At 42.2% G+C, this 14,876-nt stretch overlaps 1 protein-coding gene across 3 annotated transcripts in view; it reads right to left on the bottom strand.

The window, feature by feature from the left end:
• PDPK1 (3-phosphoinositide dependent protein kinase 1) overlaps positions 1-9,700 on the bottom strand; it is a 32,002-nt gene extending 22,302 nt beyond the window's left edge. Inside the window, exon 1 of one of the 3 annotated variants that reach the window (XM_066197757.1) lies at positions 9,653-9,700. Coding sequence is in view for 2 of the 3 variants with exons in the window: in XM_066197755.1 (XP_066053852.1) it covers positions 9,390-9,479 (90 nt within the window). In the remaining variant the exon portion in view is untranslated. Of the gene's footprint in view, positions 1-9,389; positions 9,557-9,652 lie in introns of those variants that run through there. The other 2 variants (XM_066197755.1, XM_066197756.1) reach the window with 2 other exon arrangements.
• Positions 9,701-14,876: the final 5,176 nt, after the last annotated feature.

The following is a 14,876-nucleotide window of genomic DNA, read 5'->3' as shown; positions in this document are numbered from 1 at the left end:
AAGGAATTGGACCGGCACTCACTCATGCACATGGTCTTAAGGAACCTAGCTCCCAAATAAGCGATTCCTCAGTTGGCAACTTTACTGCACAGAGCACAGCCTTTATTGAATGCGATTATTATGCATATACATATTAAAGTGTATGTGCTGTAGGTCACAGTTCCTTTTATGCCTTATATACATATATTTTAGCTGACACCTTCCGCAGACTATTGTCCCCAGCATTTTCATATCCCAGATTCATCACCTCTCCTTCAGACAACTACTCAAACAGCAGCGTGTCTAAAGACACACACTAGCTAGAATTAAAAACAGATTGTACCCTTTCCCATCAAGACTGCAGCAAGACTGACACAAGCACAAGTGCTCAGCAACTAAAGTGATGCCAGCATAAAAACCATCCCATTAAATGAAATACAGTAAATAAAACACACATACACACAGACTAAATATCAGGATCTAAACGATGAACTGGCTCCAGTCACAAATGAGCAAATGAGGTTTTACAGGTAAATAAAGCAGTAGCATTGCAGGGGGGGTCCAATTAGATTACACAGCTAGCAGGATCACCTTGAAAAAGCAAACACGCAAGAAAAAAATCCACCACAAAAGCATCAGTGAGCACTGTGAGAAAGGGGGGAAAAGATGCTGGATTCAGTGTGTTTCTTTTCACAGCAGCTGAAACTAAGTCACAATGAATTTCAAGTATAGAAAAATCCTGAGGGAAGAGACAGGAGGAGAGGACTTTGTAGAAAGAGAAGGTTATTTTCAGCCAGGGTATAACATCAATTAGTCCCCTGACTTTCTCAAAGGAAAGTCAAGATTAGGAATAAGGAGGACAGAGGAACATGCAATAAGTTTTAAAAGATCAGTTACCTAACAAATGACAGAACTATGCAACTAGGTCTGTTATGTTGCACCTTAAGGTTTATGGAAAAAAGGTAATTCCTACATTCGCCCTTCCAGACTCCATATATTCTTCTTTAGTATTTTGTCCTGTATTATTTACCATCTCAGTTTTATTTTGAAAGGCTCCAAAAACCACATCTGCAGAAACTGTATATGTCCCTACTTACAGGCTGTCACATATGCCAAAGATAGAATACGGGCCAGTTTATCTGATCTAACCCTTTACCATCACCCTTCTAAAAGTCAGACCTAAGATCCTTCTTCTGCCAGATGCAGACATTTTTTTAGTGAGATACAAAGTCAGTAACAGAAATTTAAAATGTTCTAAATTGCATCTGCAATTCTCAGAAGCTTGAGGCTGCTCTCCTAGCAATTATCAATACTTCTCAGCTGGCAAGCCAGTGAAAGCACAGATCTTCACATAGTAACAACAGACTTATCTATTCCATGTCATGTATCACCATGGACCACACTGATAACCACTGATCTAGTAATTCTATCTCTTTAAAAACTAGTCTCTAACACTACTTTCCCAAACTCTTAAGCATTCTCTTTTTCATTTACTTTCATATAGAAGCGGTTTCATTCTTAGTGCAACATACTTGAGTTTGAAAACCTTTCAAGGAAGAAAATAATAAATCTACTGAATGTATGTGGCATTATGGATCAAGAGTCATTTTAAAATCTTTATCAAGTAGTTTTCACTAAATAACTAGAAACAGGGTTCCTTTTATTTGAAATACATTAAATAAGTACTAATACTGTTCTTACTAATACTGTTCTTTTCCCCATTTGTCTGCAAACAGTAGAAATAAACTTTAAGTAAACTGGAATCAATGCAAAGCCCACTAGATAGCATCACGTTTTTCCTTTCCTCCCAGCCACCTAAAAGGACTCATACCCTTTGCCTTTGCAATTCAGCATTTTGAAAACTGCACTATCACTACAACTGTTAATGCATTTATAGGCATCAAACACATACCACACTTCTCTAAAGCAACTACAACGACAACCACAACAACAACAACTGCATCTCCCCTAGCTTTTTCCCACCACAAAATCTGCAACGCTACTTTGCTAAGACCATTCTATCAACATGGACAGCAGCAAAAAATACTTTCAGAGACTAAGCTTCTAAAACTTCCAGTATCCTTTACTTCTGTACTAACTGACAGGATGTTGAACACCGAAGATAACTGAGAATATCTTTGCTTTTGCTGAAATTCTACTAGCAAGACCTATGACAAAGAAAATGTCTATGAACAGATTCTGTATGGTCAGATTTTCCTGACCTCTCAGCTGTCTGATAAGACTGAGGCTGACTATTACAGAACCTCAAGCTGCATTAAGACATAGGGCAGACATGATCACAAAACCTTTTCCATCTAACTACTTATAAGGCTAATTTTTTTGGAAGCAGACCTTGGTAAGAGAAAGTATTTTTTTTACACAAAGCAACATGCCCTTTAAACCTCAGCTGGTACATTTGTTTTGATTATAAATAATGCTAATGAGACTATAAGCTATAAGATTGGCATAACCCAAGACTCTGCTAAAGGCAGTTTAAGTTAGACAGGTTTGGCCTGAGCTGTTTTGACCTTGTCCTGTAAGCCCAAACTTCTAAAACTGAAATTTATTTTGTACTGCTTACAGTTTAAACATTGACAATCTAGAGTTTTAAGGTGAAAACATTAAAAGCTAAACAGTTATATTTAACAGATTCTTTTCAAGGCACACTGTTTCAGAGGGTTAACAAAGGTGCACCAACTGCATGCGACACACGTGTCATATCTGAAAAAGAGCATCAGAAGGGATAAAGGGATAATTAACAGATATTACACACAGCTTTTCCACTGGCCTCCTCCCACCTCATACCCCACAATTAAAATGTTCCCTATGTTCCCCAATACCTAGTCGTGACAGTGTCCAGTTTAAAGGTTACCATGGAACACACCCTGGGAGTTCCAGTGTATTCCAAAAGAAAAAAGCCACTGATCAGGTCAGTGATACATGTCCTCAAACTATACCTCATAGTACCTAAAATGACAATGCAGGCAAAAGCAGTTTAGTTCAGGTACAAGAAACTGAAGATACAAACCCACTGATTCAGAGTAACAAAATCCGACTAAAGGCCTCACATTTCAGGGCAGAGAGCTCAGTACAGTTTGCATCAATAAATACCATTCCCATACAGGAGCAGTTTGCAGGAAGTGTAATGATTATTGTGTGATCCCTATTTCCTTTCATAAATCCTGTCTGTTGTTGCACCAGAACGAAGCGCCCTGAATGAAGACAACCCAGAGCAATAAAAAGATAGTGTGCTTTCATAAACTGCAGTAAACATCAATTCTCAGACCTTATATATGCTCATGTCTATTTATGCTCTGGATGTCTGTCTAAAAATGGATTGTCAGACTCCCTGCTAAGTGACCAACAGAATCCTCTTTCTATTAACCAATTGCACATGTATCTGTATAAAGAGAAACAATATACTGATTAATCAAACTCCATTGCGTGCCAGTTTCTCTTTATATACCCTTTGAATATGCTTAGAAGCTTGTCAGATAACACCAAGAATTTAACACTACATCTATCTGCCAACATTATTATTGCCTTTAAGTTATTAAAATACCTGCCTAAAGAGAAAAAACATTCATTAGAAAAGGTCACTAGATGCTATCAGACTCTCTTTTGATTATAATGGAAAATCAAGCATGTAATGAACAGGACAAAACTGACAGTAAGCCAAGCATCAGAAGTACTTTGAATGCATCACACAGCTGGTCAACTGTTCATCCACTTAACAGGTTAACTTTGACACTAAAATACATACAGCCATATTAAAACATCACAGTAATTGGGAGGTATTTAAAGACATGTACTCTGCTCACACTTTCAGCTTGACAGTTCAACATGATTTCTAAGAGCAAACTCTTCTCTCAAAAAAAAAAAACCAACAAATTAAAAAATATACTAGGTTGCAAAAACATTTTTTCCCAAACAACAGGACGCTCTTTTCTAGAGAGAGTTCTTTGAAGACAATAGTAAGTAATTTTCTTCAATCTGCAGCAAACAAACCCCACTCCATGTATTCGTTATTTGTAGATATTTAAAAAGCATTAACATTAAACATCAATCTTGTGATCTTGTGTAGCAGTGGTTTGCATATATGTTTCATAGAGCTGCATCAGCATTCTTTCAAGCCTCATCACATGGCATGCAAAAGATTACTGCAGAGAACTTAAAGTTTAGCATATAAGCCAACAAACTGCTCCTTTAACACCACATATCTTGAAGAAACTGACACTCGAAGTCAGCAAAACAGTCTGAAGCCATACAGTGTCAAAATCTATACTTTGATCAAGGTTCATAAATGGTTACCAACTACTACATTTAAATGAAAATATTAAAATCTCATAGTCCAATTATAAAAACTATTTTAGCAAAAATTTGTTTTGCCAGAGAATCTGAAGTCATATATCTATCTAGATGGCAGATTTTTGATCTCAGAAGTTGCCACATGAAAAAACTGTTGTTTAAAGACCATTTTTATGAATTAACCATGTAAATTTCAAAAACATTTGGCTGCATAAAAGGAGTGGTTTTTTGTTGTTGTCCAGACAGACTGCTATGCTAACTGATTAAAGAAGTCTAGGCTCTAACCCACCGAAACAGCTATGCTCACCACCATGCCCAGTGTCATTTGAAACCTCTCTAATGCTGAAAGGTAAGCACTCATTGAAGTACTGCACGAAATCGTTTTCCCCAAAAAATCTCTAAACAAAGTATCTTGATAGAAATAATCATAATTTAAAAGACAACAAAAGAGCTTTAAAAATCATGTCCTGGTAATACATTTCAAGATTAAAGACTGTACAAATTAATGGAAGGAGAAACGTTGAAAGTTTCAAGCTTTCCCCTATTCAAACATCGTATTTTACCTAAAATGGCTGGTACCTCTACAGTAGTGGGAAACAGAAGTATCGTCTACTGACATTTCTTGCTTTGTGCAATAAATCCAGAACACAAGTGTTATAAGTTCATCCGTAAGTGAGTAATGGGGATATCAGCTTCATATTATATTAGCAAAAATATAGCCAAGAGGCTCAATGCTTTGGAAGCGCAAGGAACACCTCTATATTCTTAGATTTTTTTGATCTTTAGGGAATAAAGGTATTTTATCCACAAGAATGTTTTGGTTTCTAGAGAAATTAATTTTTCACACGCCAGGCAGTGCTGATCCAAAATTTTAGTTTATGCAAATGCCTTTTTCTAAATTTGACCACCTTACATACAGTGGTATTTCTTGCCACTGATTTCCAGGATTCTAGTTCCAAAACCAGGTAGGGATTAAAGCTAATGAAAGGATTTATAAGAACCTGCATATCAGCCAGTTACCCTCTAACCTCCTCTACTGCTAAGAAAAGCATTTATGTTCCAATCATCTTCAGAGGCAGACTATTTAAGGCCTCCTTCCACTGCCTAGCGCTTCAAAACAAATCAGAAACAGGAAACCACTCAAATCTCAAAGAACCTAAAGTCAGCCTATGGCCCAAATAGCTATAATGTAAACAAGCCGCTGAGAATTCATTTAGCATAAACAGATCTAGCCTAGCTCACAAGAAAACAAAAGCCATCTGTGATGGCAATAGTCTGGATCCCAGGCTACACCACCAGCTACCTCACACAGCAGGCTGACAATCAGGTGCCACACAGCACAGGGGGCTCAGGCCAGCACACACAAAAGGGCCTCCTGTGCCTTGCCAGCAGCTACAGGAGGCAAGGAGAACAGCTTGGGGTGAAGAACAGAGAAGCAGACACACCAAGGTGGCAGTATATGGATGGAGTGGATGTACAAAGGATTCATGGCACAGTCAAAAACTGTAAATTCCTGCTGGATTACTAAAGAATCAAACATTGAATTTAGTATTTTTTTCAGAAGAATGCACTAAGCAAGTTAATCCTTGCAATTTTTCACCAAAAAGAATCATAAAATATTTGCAAGTGAAGTATTTACAGCTTGTCTTTTAAAACAGAAATCAATTCTCAAGTTCAATATTTACTCACACAGCAAACCAGTTACTTCCCACAGCAATTTTGAGAATTCATATGGCATGAAAAATAAGGTTTTAGACCAAATAGCTAGCTAGCTTTGTGCATTTTGTCTCCAGTCCTTTCAGGGACTTTAGACTGCAGCAAGTTTCCACAAGTTTACCTGCAAATAAAATGTCAGAAAGGGAAGTGGGAAGGGAGGAAAATCTGCTTCTTCCCCTTTTTTCCTTCTTTACTATATATACATAATCTAAGTTGGCCACTTGCAAAGAAAGTTTTTTCCATTTGAAATACCAGAAACAGTAATTCCTTGGCATCATATATATTCTTTGGAAAGCTCCAATATGAGGAACTTGGAAAAGGATTTTATCTTTCAAACACAGTGTTTTCCAAATTAAGGTCACTCACATATTTTCTGAATGCCATAAAGGTGTTAGTTCTACAGTAATCTGTATAGCTTTTCTAGACAAATATATACATAAATAATACAAGTTTACTGTTTAAAAACAGATATTACTAAAATATTTCACATATTCATAGACCAAATTTATTTTTATTACTTTGGCAGTTTACTAGATTTCAGTCCAACAAAGTGATTGTGCCCCTGGTTTCATGCCTTCTGTACAAAAATTCCTGCAAGTACTTCAGTAGTCAGTATCCCTTTCCAAGTTTTTCCAGCAATGCTGCCTTACAACTGATCTGCTTTAGGAAAGTGCAATGAGCCTGAGCCTGCAGGGTATCTTACAATATCCAGCTACAGTAATCTACTTGTAGAGTTTCAAGAGCTAAAAGAAACAGACTTTCCTTCTGGCACTATAATAGATCAATAAGCCAAAGAAAAAATGTTTTAAAAAATAGCCTACCCACACAGTAGAATCATTTTTTAGTAGAACATCACTATTATACTCAGATTATTCTGTGGAACATGTAATTTCCACTAGCTCTAAGAACTTTTAATGTTAGAAATATGAATGCATATAAAACTGCTCCTCTTAAAGCCTCTGATTTTTCCACCTTTGTGCACCTTTTCAACATCTGTATCTTCTACTATTTTCCACTCCAGCAGTCTGCTTTGGTAAGGGATTTACTGAAAACTTATCCCAGTTAAAAGCCCACACATGAGTGATAAAGACTAGTCGTGGCTTTATGATGAAAACCAAGGAGAAGAGAACATTAAATAGATAGGGTTGAAGGGTTTTCCCTACATACGTATCTGGAAGTTTACCCCTACAAATAACTACAAAAAAAGCCCTTAACATACTATAATCTAATTCTTGACAGAGATGCAAAACTTACTCTATGTAAGCTCTGAGAGACCAGTCCTCCGAAAAGAGAGAAAAGAGATGTGTAGTTCATATCAGTTCCACTGGGGGAATAAAAAGAAGCTAGCAATTTTGTTCAGCCAGATTAATGTCTACACTATAAGCTTTATCAGGACAGGAACACTGGTAGAATCTAGTAATTACTAGTGCAGCAAAACATTCCAGTGAAGATGTTGCTGCAAATGAAGATGCTAATTACCATACTTCCTGACTCCTCATTTTGAAAGGAAGGGCACTTCTTGGTTTGAGACCCAATATACTCACAACAGCATTAACAGCAAATAACAAAGACCACACTGGCATCTGCAACTAAAGCTGCACTAAAATAATTTCATTCTTAGAAGTACAACTCCCTCCTTATGTCACATCTTCAGAAAATAATGGAACATTTTAGGAATTGTCCCTGCATACAAGAATACAGAAATTAACTGTTTTGGCAGAGAATTGCGAGAAGGTTCCTTTCAAAGCTGTGCTCTATTCACACTCCCCCCCCCTTCCCTAATCCCATCTTATGCATTTACAATTCAATAATCACAGAACTCATTATGGCATTAACTCCATGACATAAACATTAACAGTAACTTGCTCAGTCTCAGAAATACTGGATTTCCCATATTTAGTATCATCTGAATCACAAAAAGGTTACTTGAATCCGGGCCACCTCTATCTGGTACTGCCTGTCAGTACACTCACCTGACTAGAAAAATATTAAACTGAATGGAAGAGAATGAATTAAAAAGAATTATCCTGACAAAACAGCCTAATTTTTGCCAAAATGGTCATCAGTTGCATTCTTATTTTTCCCCTCTCTGCACATTTTTCTTATGGGCAAGGACATAAATCATACATAGAAAAGGAACAGAAATGCAAGTATTTTTGAGAAAAAACCCTGAAAAAGATGGGGCAATAAGCAAGAGCAGAAACACAAATGGAAGCATATTCTCTGTTTAAGAGTCCAAGTAAACAGAAGTCATCTCTGATGCTAAGAAGCAGCTTTATAGAGCTGGATCAAGTAGCAAGAAAGCAAAACCTTTAATAACAAAAAACTGGTTTATCTCATAGTCCTTGATGTAGCATTCTATGTACTCTAAAGGGCTATTTACACAGTATTTCTCATCTTCAGTCAATAAATATGATTCTGTGTAACACCCTGATGAAAAAAATCACTGAGCGCGAAGAGGAGAGCACACTGAAACAGGATGTCAGGAATCAACACAGCTGCGCCATTCTCCACAGAAAACCCTCCTTAGCCAGATCCAGCTGATGAAAAGGTTTTAAGTGCTGCAGAGTGAAGCCTGGCAACTTGCAGCTGACAGAACACAAGACCCAAAAGCACAGCAGCATGCACACGAGGATAAGGAACATATCGCTGCCAGGTAGTTTTGCCAACATGAGTGAAAGCTGGTGACTATTTTTCTTTACGTGAGGAAATGTCTACGCTAACTGAGCTGTACAGCTTACAACAGAAAAGAAGGTTTACCATTACCACGTCTGTATACCAGCTACAACTCCATCTTCTAGATATGCCAGTGCACACAACACGAGTTCACGCTGTCAGACTAACGTAAACAACTGCGTTTGACAGGGCGTCCTACTGTGACCCTCACGATCTTCCTCACACATTTGTTCCTACTGCAAAAGAAATCGATTACAGGGGCAGGTAGCTCCCACAGGACAACAACGCCAGTTCTCCCGGCGGGAGACGGCCCCGCACGGCCACGCCAACGCCCCGTACCCGGAACTGAAAACTGAGGTCCGCGAGAGGCCGCGGTGCGGCCCCTTCACCACCGGCCTCGCCTCCTCCCACCGACGGGCTACGCTCGGGGGAGAACGGGGCCCTCCCGCGAGGCCCGCGGCGACCCAGGAGCGGGGGGCGGAAGAAAGACCGCGAGCGGCGGCGACAAGACCGGCTCCACGGACGGCAGCGACCGCTCACCCGCCCTGTTCGAGCGGGCGCAGGAGGCGGGGCCGTTCGCGAAAGCCCACCGCGTCCCCGCCGCCGCCAGAGCGCCGGGCACGGGCGGCCACCTCTCACGGGCCGGCCCCGGCGCCCTGGCCTACTTATTCCCCCAGCACCCCGAGGGCCGCGGCCCCGGGTGGACTCACCAGGGGGCTGCCGGCGCTGGCCATGGCCCGCCTGGCCCGCGGGCCGCCCCCCGCGCCCCGACTCACCAGGGGGCTGCCGGTGCTGGCCATGGCCCGCCCGGACCGGGGCCGCTCCCCACCCGTTCCGCGCCAGACGCTGGGCCCAGCCTGAGCCAATGGGACACCCGCGTCCCCCGCCCCTGACGTCACCACAACAATCCCCCGCCGCGGGCGGGCCTTCCGCGCACCGCGCTCGCTCTTTGGCGGCAGCCACTGTTACTCACACTCGGGCCGGGCCGGAGCGCCCCCGTCAGCCTCAGCGCCCGAGCCGAGGAGAGGCTGCGCACTTGTGGGATGATGCCCTCAGGAAGCTGCGAGTGGTGAGGGCGGAAGAGGGCGGGCCCGCCGGGCAGCCTCTCCCCCGGACACCCAGAGCCGGGCCCGTGCCACGACGGCGGCGCGCCGTGGCAGCGGTGGGCGGAACTCAAGTGCGTCACAAATACAATTCTAGCGCGTGTGTTCGTTCCTGAGGACCTGCGTCGTCTGCGTGACAGCCGCGCTCCCGGGCCGGTTCCGACAGGCTCTTTGCCCTGCGGTCCGCACGGGCTCGCCGTGCCCGCTAACGGGTGTCTGTCAGTCCGTGTGCGAGCCACGGACGCCGGGAGGGACGGGCCGGTGGTGCGTGACACGGCAGCGAACAAATCGAGTTTGTCAAGGAATTCCTAGAATGGTGAGGGATTACTCAAAAGGATGAGACAGGAAAAGACCATCTAGTTTACTGAACACCAGAATCTACAACATACAGGTATTTAGCTTTAAATGAGGGTGGCGTGGAGGGCCAGGGCAGCCGCGGTGTTCCAGAGTTGATCCACATTTTTCAGAAAGATTTTAAAACAGCCAGCCTAAATCAACGTTCCTGTATGACAGCTTTCTCCCCCTTCTGCAGACGAGTAGAACAATTGATCATAATCTTGTAGTCGGTTGGATGCATGTGTCAGTGGACGTGTGTGTGTGTGTGTGTGCGGTTTTTTGTTGCGGCCTCTCAGAGAAACTCTGCCGAGTACCAAAAAGCTTTTGTGTGACTTAGGGCAGTAGTGCTGTAACTGTGTTTGTAGTTACTGAATGATGCTGGGATGGTTTTCATGTATGTGAGTTCAAAGAGATTATCCTGGCGAAAAGGCAGATTCTTTTCCATGTGATCTGGTAAGAATTTTCTCTCCTCTGCTTACAGTTTTGGGTCTAGCTAGACAGTATCATAGTAGTCCCCACAGCTACTCGAGCAGTTGGATTTATGTTCATGTCCTTGGATACTTCTGTAAGGCTCAAAAAAGTATCAGGCTCATCACAAAACTAGTAAAATTTGTGGATTGTATACAGCAAGTTTACAGTTATTTCAAACATATAATCAAGAGTTGTGAACACAAAGAAGAGGAAGGAACCAAAAAGTCAGGCTTGTAATAATATTACATTACTAAATTAAGCTGTATGTGTCTAGACAGTTCTGTGCAAACTCATATCCTGCTCCAGAAGGACTTACTTGGGCATATGTGATGCTCTGATTCAGCTTCCCTGGGCTGTGGATCATATGTACAGACTGTATGTGTATTCCAGCATGTATGAGCTGAGGCAAACACAAGTCAGGCAACAGCATCACTCTAGGCAATTTGCTAGGTTCTGCTGCTTAATATCAGAAAACTGTAACATTTTCCTTTCTAGAAAAGCAAATGGTGCTTTTAGAGGTAAAAAAGCACACAGTTGATGCTGTTTTACACCACAATGACACAGACTCCGACTTCAGAAGGCTGAAAATGATTCTTTTATTTTTGGGATGTGTCCCCTTTTATACTATTCTACACAGACCAATTTGATTGGTGAAACAAAGACAAACTTTTTCAATTACATTGGTTAGACCAGAGGGACATCAAGAAGTCCCTCCTAGGAAAAGAAATGAAAACAAAGTAACAGTTACAAAAACATGTCTGTTGTTTACAGAAAGGTCTCTGGGAAAAGAATTTCAGAAAACCAAAACATCTCAGGCATGAAACCAGGGCTACGCAGGGTAGCATTTAAAGCCATGAAATCTCAGTATATCATATGAAATCCTTCGAGATGACAATGGTGTAGAATCCAATGGCTTCATCTGGCAGGGTTTAGGGTACCAAACCTGCTGGAAAACTTGGGCAGTAGAAATTTTATTCTCCTGTTCAGTTGAAAACAAACTGATAAACTAAAATTAATTAGAAAAGGGGACAACCACAACATCTACAGGTTTGTCATCAGTCTTAGGAAAAAGAGCTAAAGCCCATTATTGTTCAGAAAAGGGGGTGAATAGTAGACAATGTGTAGTGGATTGAAGAATAGAGCATGCCATTTTTCTTCCAGTGAACAGTCTACTTTAACAATGAAGATAATATTCATTTTAACAAGATAATAGAACACAAAAAATTTGAGTTGAAGTCTTAGCAAGTGTGTTAAATTCTGCAGGGACAGATGAAATGTGCCCTAAAGTATTTTTTTGGGAAAATGAAACAAAACAAAACCACCAAAACCAAACAAATAAATAAACCCAAACAAGAGAAAAACCCAAGCAAAATGTAAATAACTGAAGCAGTCTCTGCGATGTTAAAAGTCATTTCTGAGAAGCTATTCAAGAAACCTGGGGGACTTCAGAATGATAGAAAACCTCATCTTCATATGTAGGAAAAGTAAGGGTCAAAATAATGCTACACGAAGTGGATGAACAGAGAAGCAATATAACTTCCATCTTTGACAAGAAAGTTTACTTGCTGCTAGCAGGGTAGATAGGATATAATTTGACTTTGCTAAGATTTCTGACACAGTTCAATTTTAAAGGAATAGTAAGGGAGCTAGTTGACCTAAATGCTAGTGCCTAGTCTTGGTAATGAATTATTAGTTTTTTTGATAATGTGTGTGAGACTAATCATTAGCGGTTCCTTGTTAAAGTGGAATGGCATTCCAGGCTCAAACTTGGTCTGAGTCAATATTTTCATCAGTCTTGGTAATGAAATAGAAAGTATGTTTACAAGATTTGTGATATTATTCTGGTAAAGATTTTAGTCACTAAGAGAGACAAAAATGAGGAGAAAAAATATTTTGACATGTTTGAAATACACTCTAAATAATATGAAATTACATAAAGTGCAAAGTATTGCACTTTGAAAAAGAAAGCAAATGTATTAATATAAACTCTGAAATAGTAGGTTACTAGCAATGTATTGAGATAGAATGAGAGCTACAGGGTAGCAGAATTTACATAATTAATTAACAGTGAGATGTTACTGCAAATAAATACTATTTTAGCATATAATGACTTACGGAATTGAAGAACGGCAGCTACTACTTACTGCATTCTTCACGTAACAAATGAGGATGCAGTTGAATAGTATATCCAAGTCTAGGCATGATGCCTTCAGGAAGATGTGAAGCAGTTGGACGGACTCGGGGGAAGTAAATGCTGCCTATCGTGGGGGACTTGTGAGAAACCGCTCGCGGCGTCCGGGATCCGCCAGCAGGCGGGGACACTGCTCCGGAGAGCGGGGACACTGCTCCGGGTAGCGGGGACACTGCCCTGGGGAGCGGGGACACTGCTCCGGGGAGCGGGGACACTGCCCCGGGGAGCGGGGACACTGCTCCGGGGAGCGGGGACACTGCCCTGGGGAGCGGGGACACTGCCCCGGGGAGCGGGGACACTGCCCCGGGGAGCGGGGACACTGCTCCGGGGAGCGGGGACACTGCCCCGGGGAGCGGGGACACTGCGCCGGGGAGCGGGGACACTGCCCTGGGGAGCGGGGACACTGCCCCGGGGAGCGGGGACACTGCCCCGGGGAGCGGGGACACTGCCCCGGGGAGCGGGGACACTGCTCCGGGGACCGGGAACACTGCTCCGGAGAGCGGGGACACTGCTCCGGGGAGCGGGGACACTGCTCCGGAGAGCGGGGACACTGCTCCGGGGAGCGGGGACACTGCTCCGGGGAGCGGGGACACTGCCCTGGGGAGCGGAGACACTGCGCCGGGGAGCGGGGACACTGCTCCGGAGAGCGGGGACACTGCCCCGGGGAGCGGGGACACTGCTCCGGAGAGCGGGGACACTGCTCCGGGGAGCGGGGACACTGCTCCGGGGAGCGGGGACACTGCCCTGGGGAGCGGAGACACTGCGCCGGGGAGCGGGGACACTGCTCCGGAGAGCGGGGACACTGCTCCGGAGAGCAGGGACACTGCCCTGGGGAGGGGGAGACACTACCACATTCACCGAAGGGGGCTAGAAATATAACCTACCTGAAGCCCGGACCCAGAAGCCATACAGGAGGCAACACAAAAACAGGACTGAAGATAAGCTGTGTCTCTCAGACCTAGGTGGAGGCTAAATAGAGCTCCTATGCCCTGGGTAGTTTATGTGAGTAGAAGTCCCAGGTGAGACAAACAAATGAAACGAACCGAAACCAAACCAAACCAAACCAACAACCCCCAAACAGCACCAAAAAACAAACCTACAATTAAACAAAAATCTTTGTCACGGAACATTTTCAGCTCTTTAGTGGCTTACAAGCACTACTTAAATATCTTCCAAAATAGTTTCTTTTGGCAAAATTCAACAAAAGAAAAAGGGGGAAATGCTGTCTACTTTGTTCTGGTTCCAGGTGATACATATAGCATGCACTCACTAGTCCCAGGATATGAAAGGCTTCACAGGTTTGACCAGAGCCAATATTATGTCTACTTATTGGGCTGTAGTTCTCTATCTTCCATTTGAAGGATATGTATCACTCTTAGAGGCAAAAGTCAGCCCTAGAATAGTTCAGAGATTCTGGAAGAAGCCGTGAAAAACCATAATTTGAACCTAATACCAGTCTCAAACATGACAGAAAAAAATGAAAAAAAAAAAAAAACTTAAAAGAAAAAATACAAAGTAAAAGGACAGGAGGACAAAAATGAGGCTTTGTTTTTCCAAAGACCTAATTGTAAAGAAAAGGCTTTTTGGTTTTAGCTACAACAACTAATATCTTCAAGTAATTCCATAGAAGCAGAAGCAACTAAAAGTTTTTAAGAGTTTCAAGTGGAGAACTGCTGATGCTGGAGTGTCATTTCAGCCTTTTAACGGTCACCCTGTCATCACCTGCAGACTCAGTTCTTATAGTCTTCCTATCTTGCCCTAATGGACACAAGCAGCAGCATCTTTGACTCTTCATTTCTCTCAAGTAATTTCTGACTACATTCAATCTCTCGGTTTTCTTTTGCTTCTCTATTAATGAAGTTTTGCACTCTCCCTTCCACAGAGCCTGATTTGCTTCTCCTTACTCAAATCTGAATATAATTGTTCCCACTCTCATTTTGCTAATGCAACTGGTACAGAATACCTTATTAACAAAACAAGATTTAATGAAAATTGTTAAATTTCTACATTATCTAAATTATGAACATGTCTGCATGTTCATAAGAAAGGGCTGTCAAAATCTGGTTAGTTTAAGATACAATTGGTCTGACAATTTC

The sequence above is a fragment of the Chamaea fasciata genome, unplaced genomic scaffold (genome assembly GCF_029207755.1).
Source record: "Chamaea fasciata isolate MVZ Bird 193981 ecotype frontalis unplaced genomic scaffold, bChaFas1.0.hap1 SCAF_16, whole genome shotgun sequence".
In the NCBI taxonomy this organism is placed as follows: Eukaryota; Metazoa; Chordata; class Aves; order Passeriformes; family Sylviidae; genus Chamaea; species Chamaea fasciata.
This window is presented reverse-complemented; position numbering and strand designations above follow the sequence as displayed.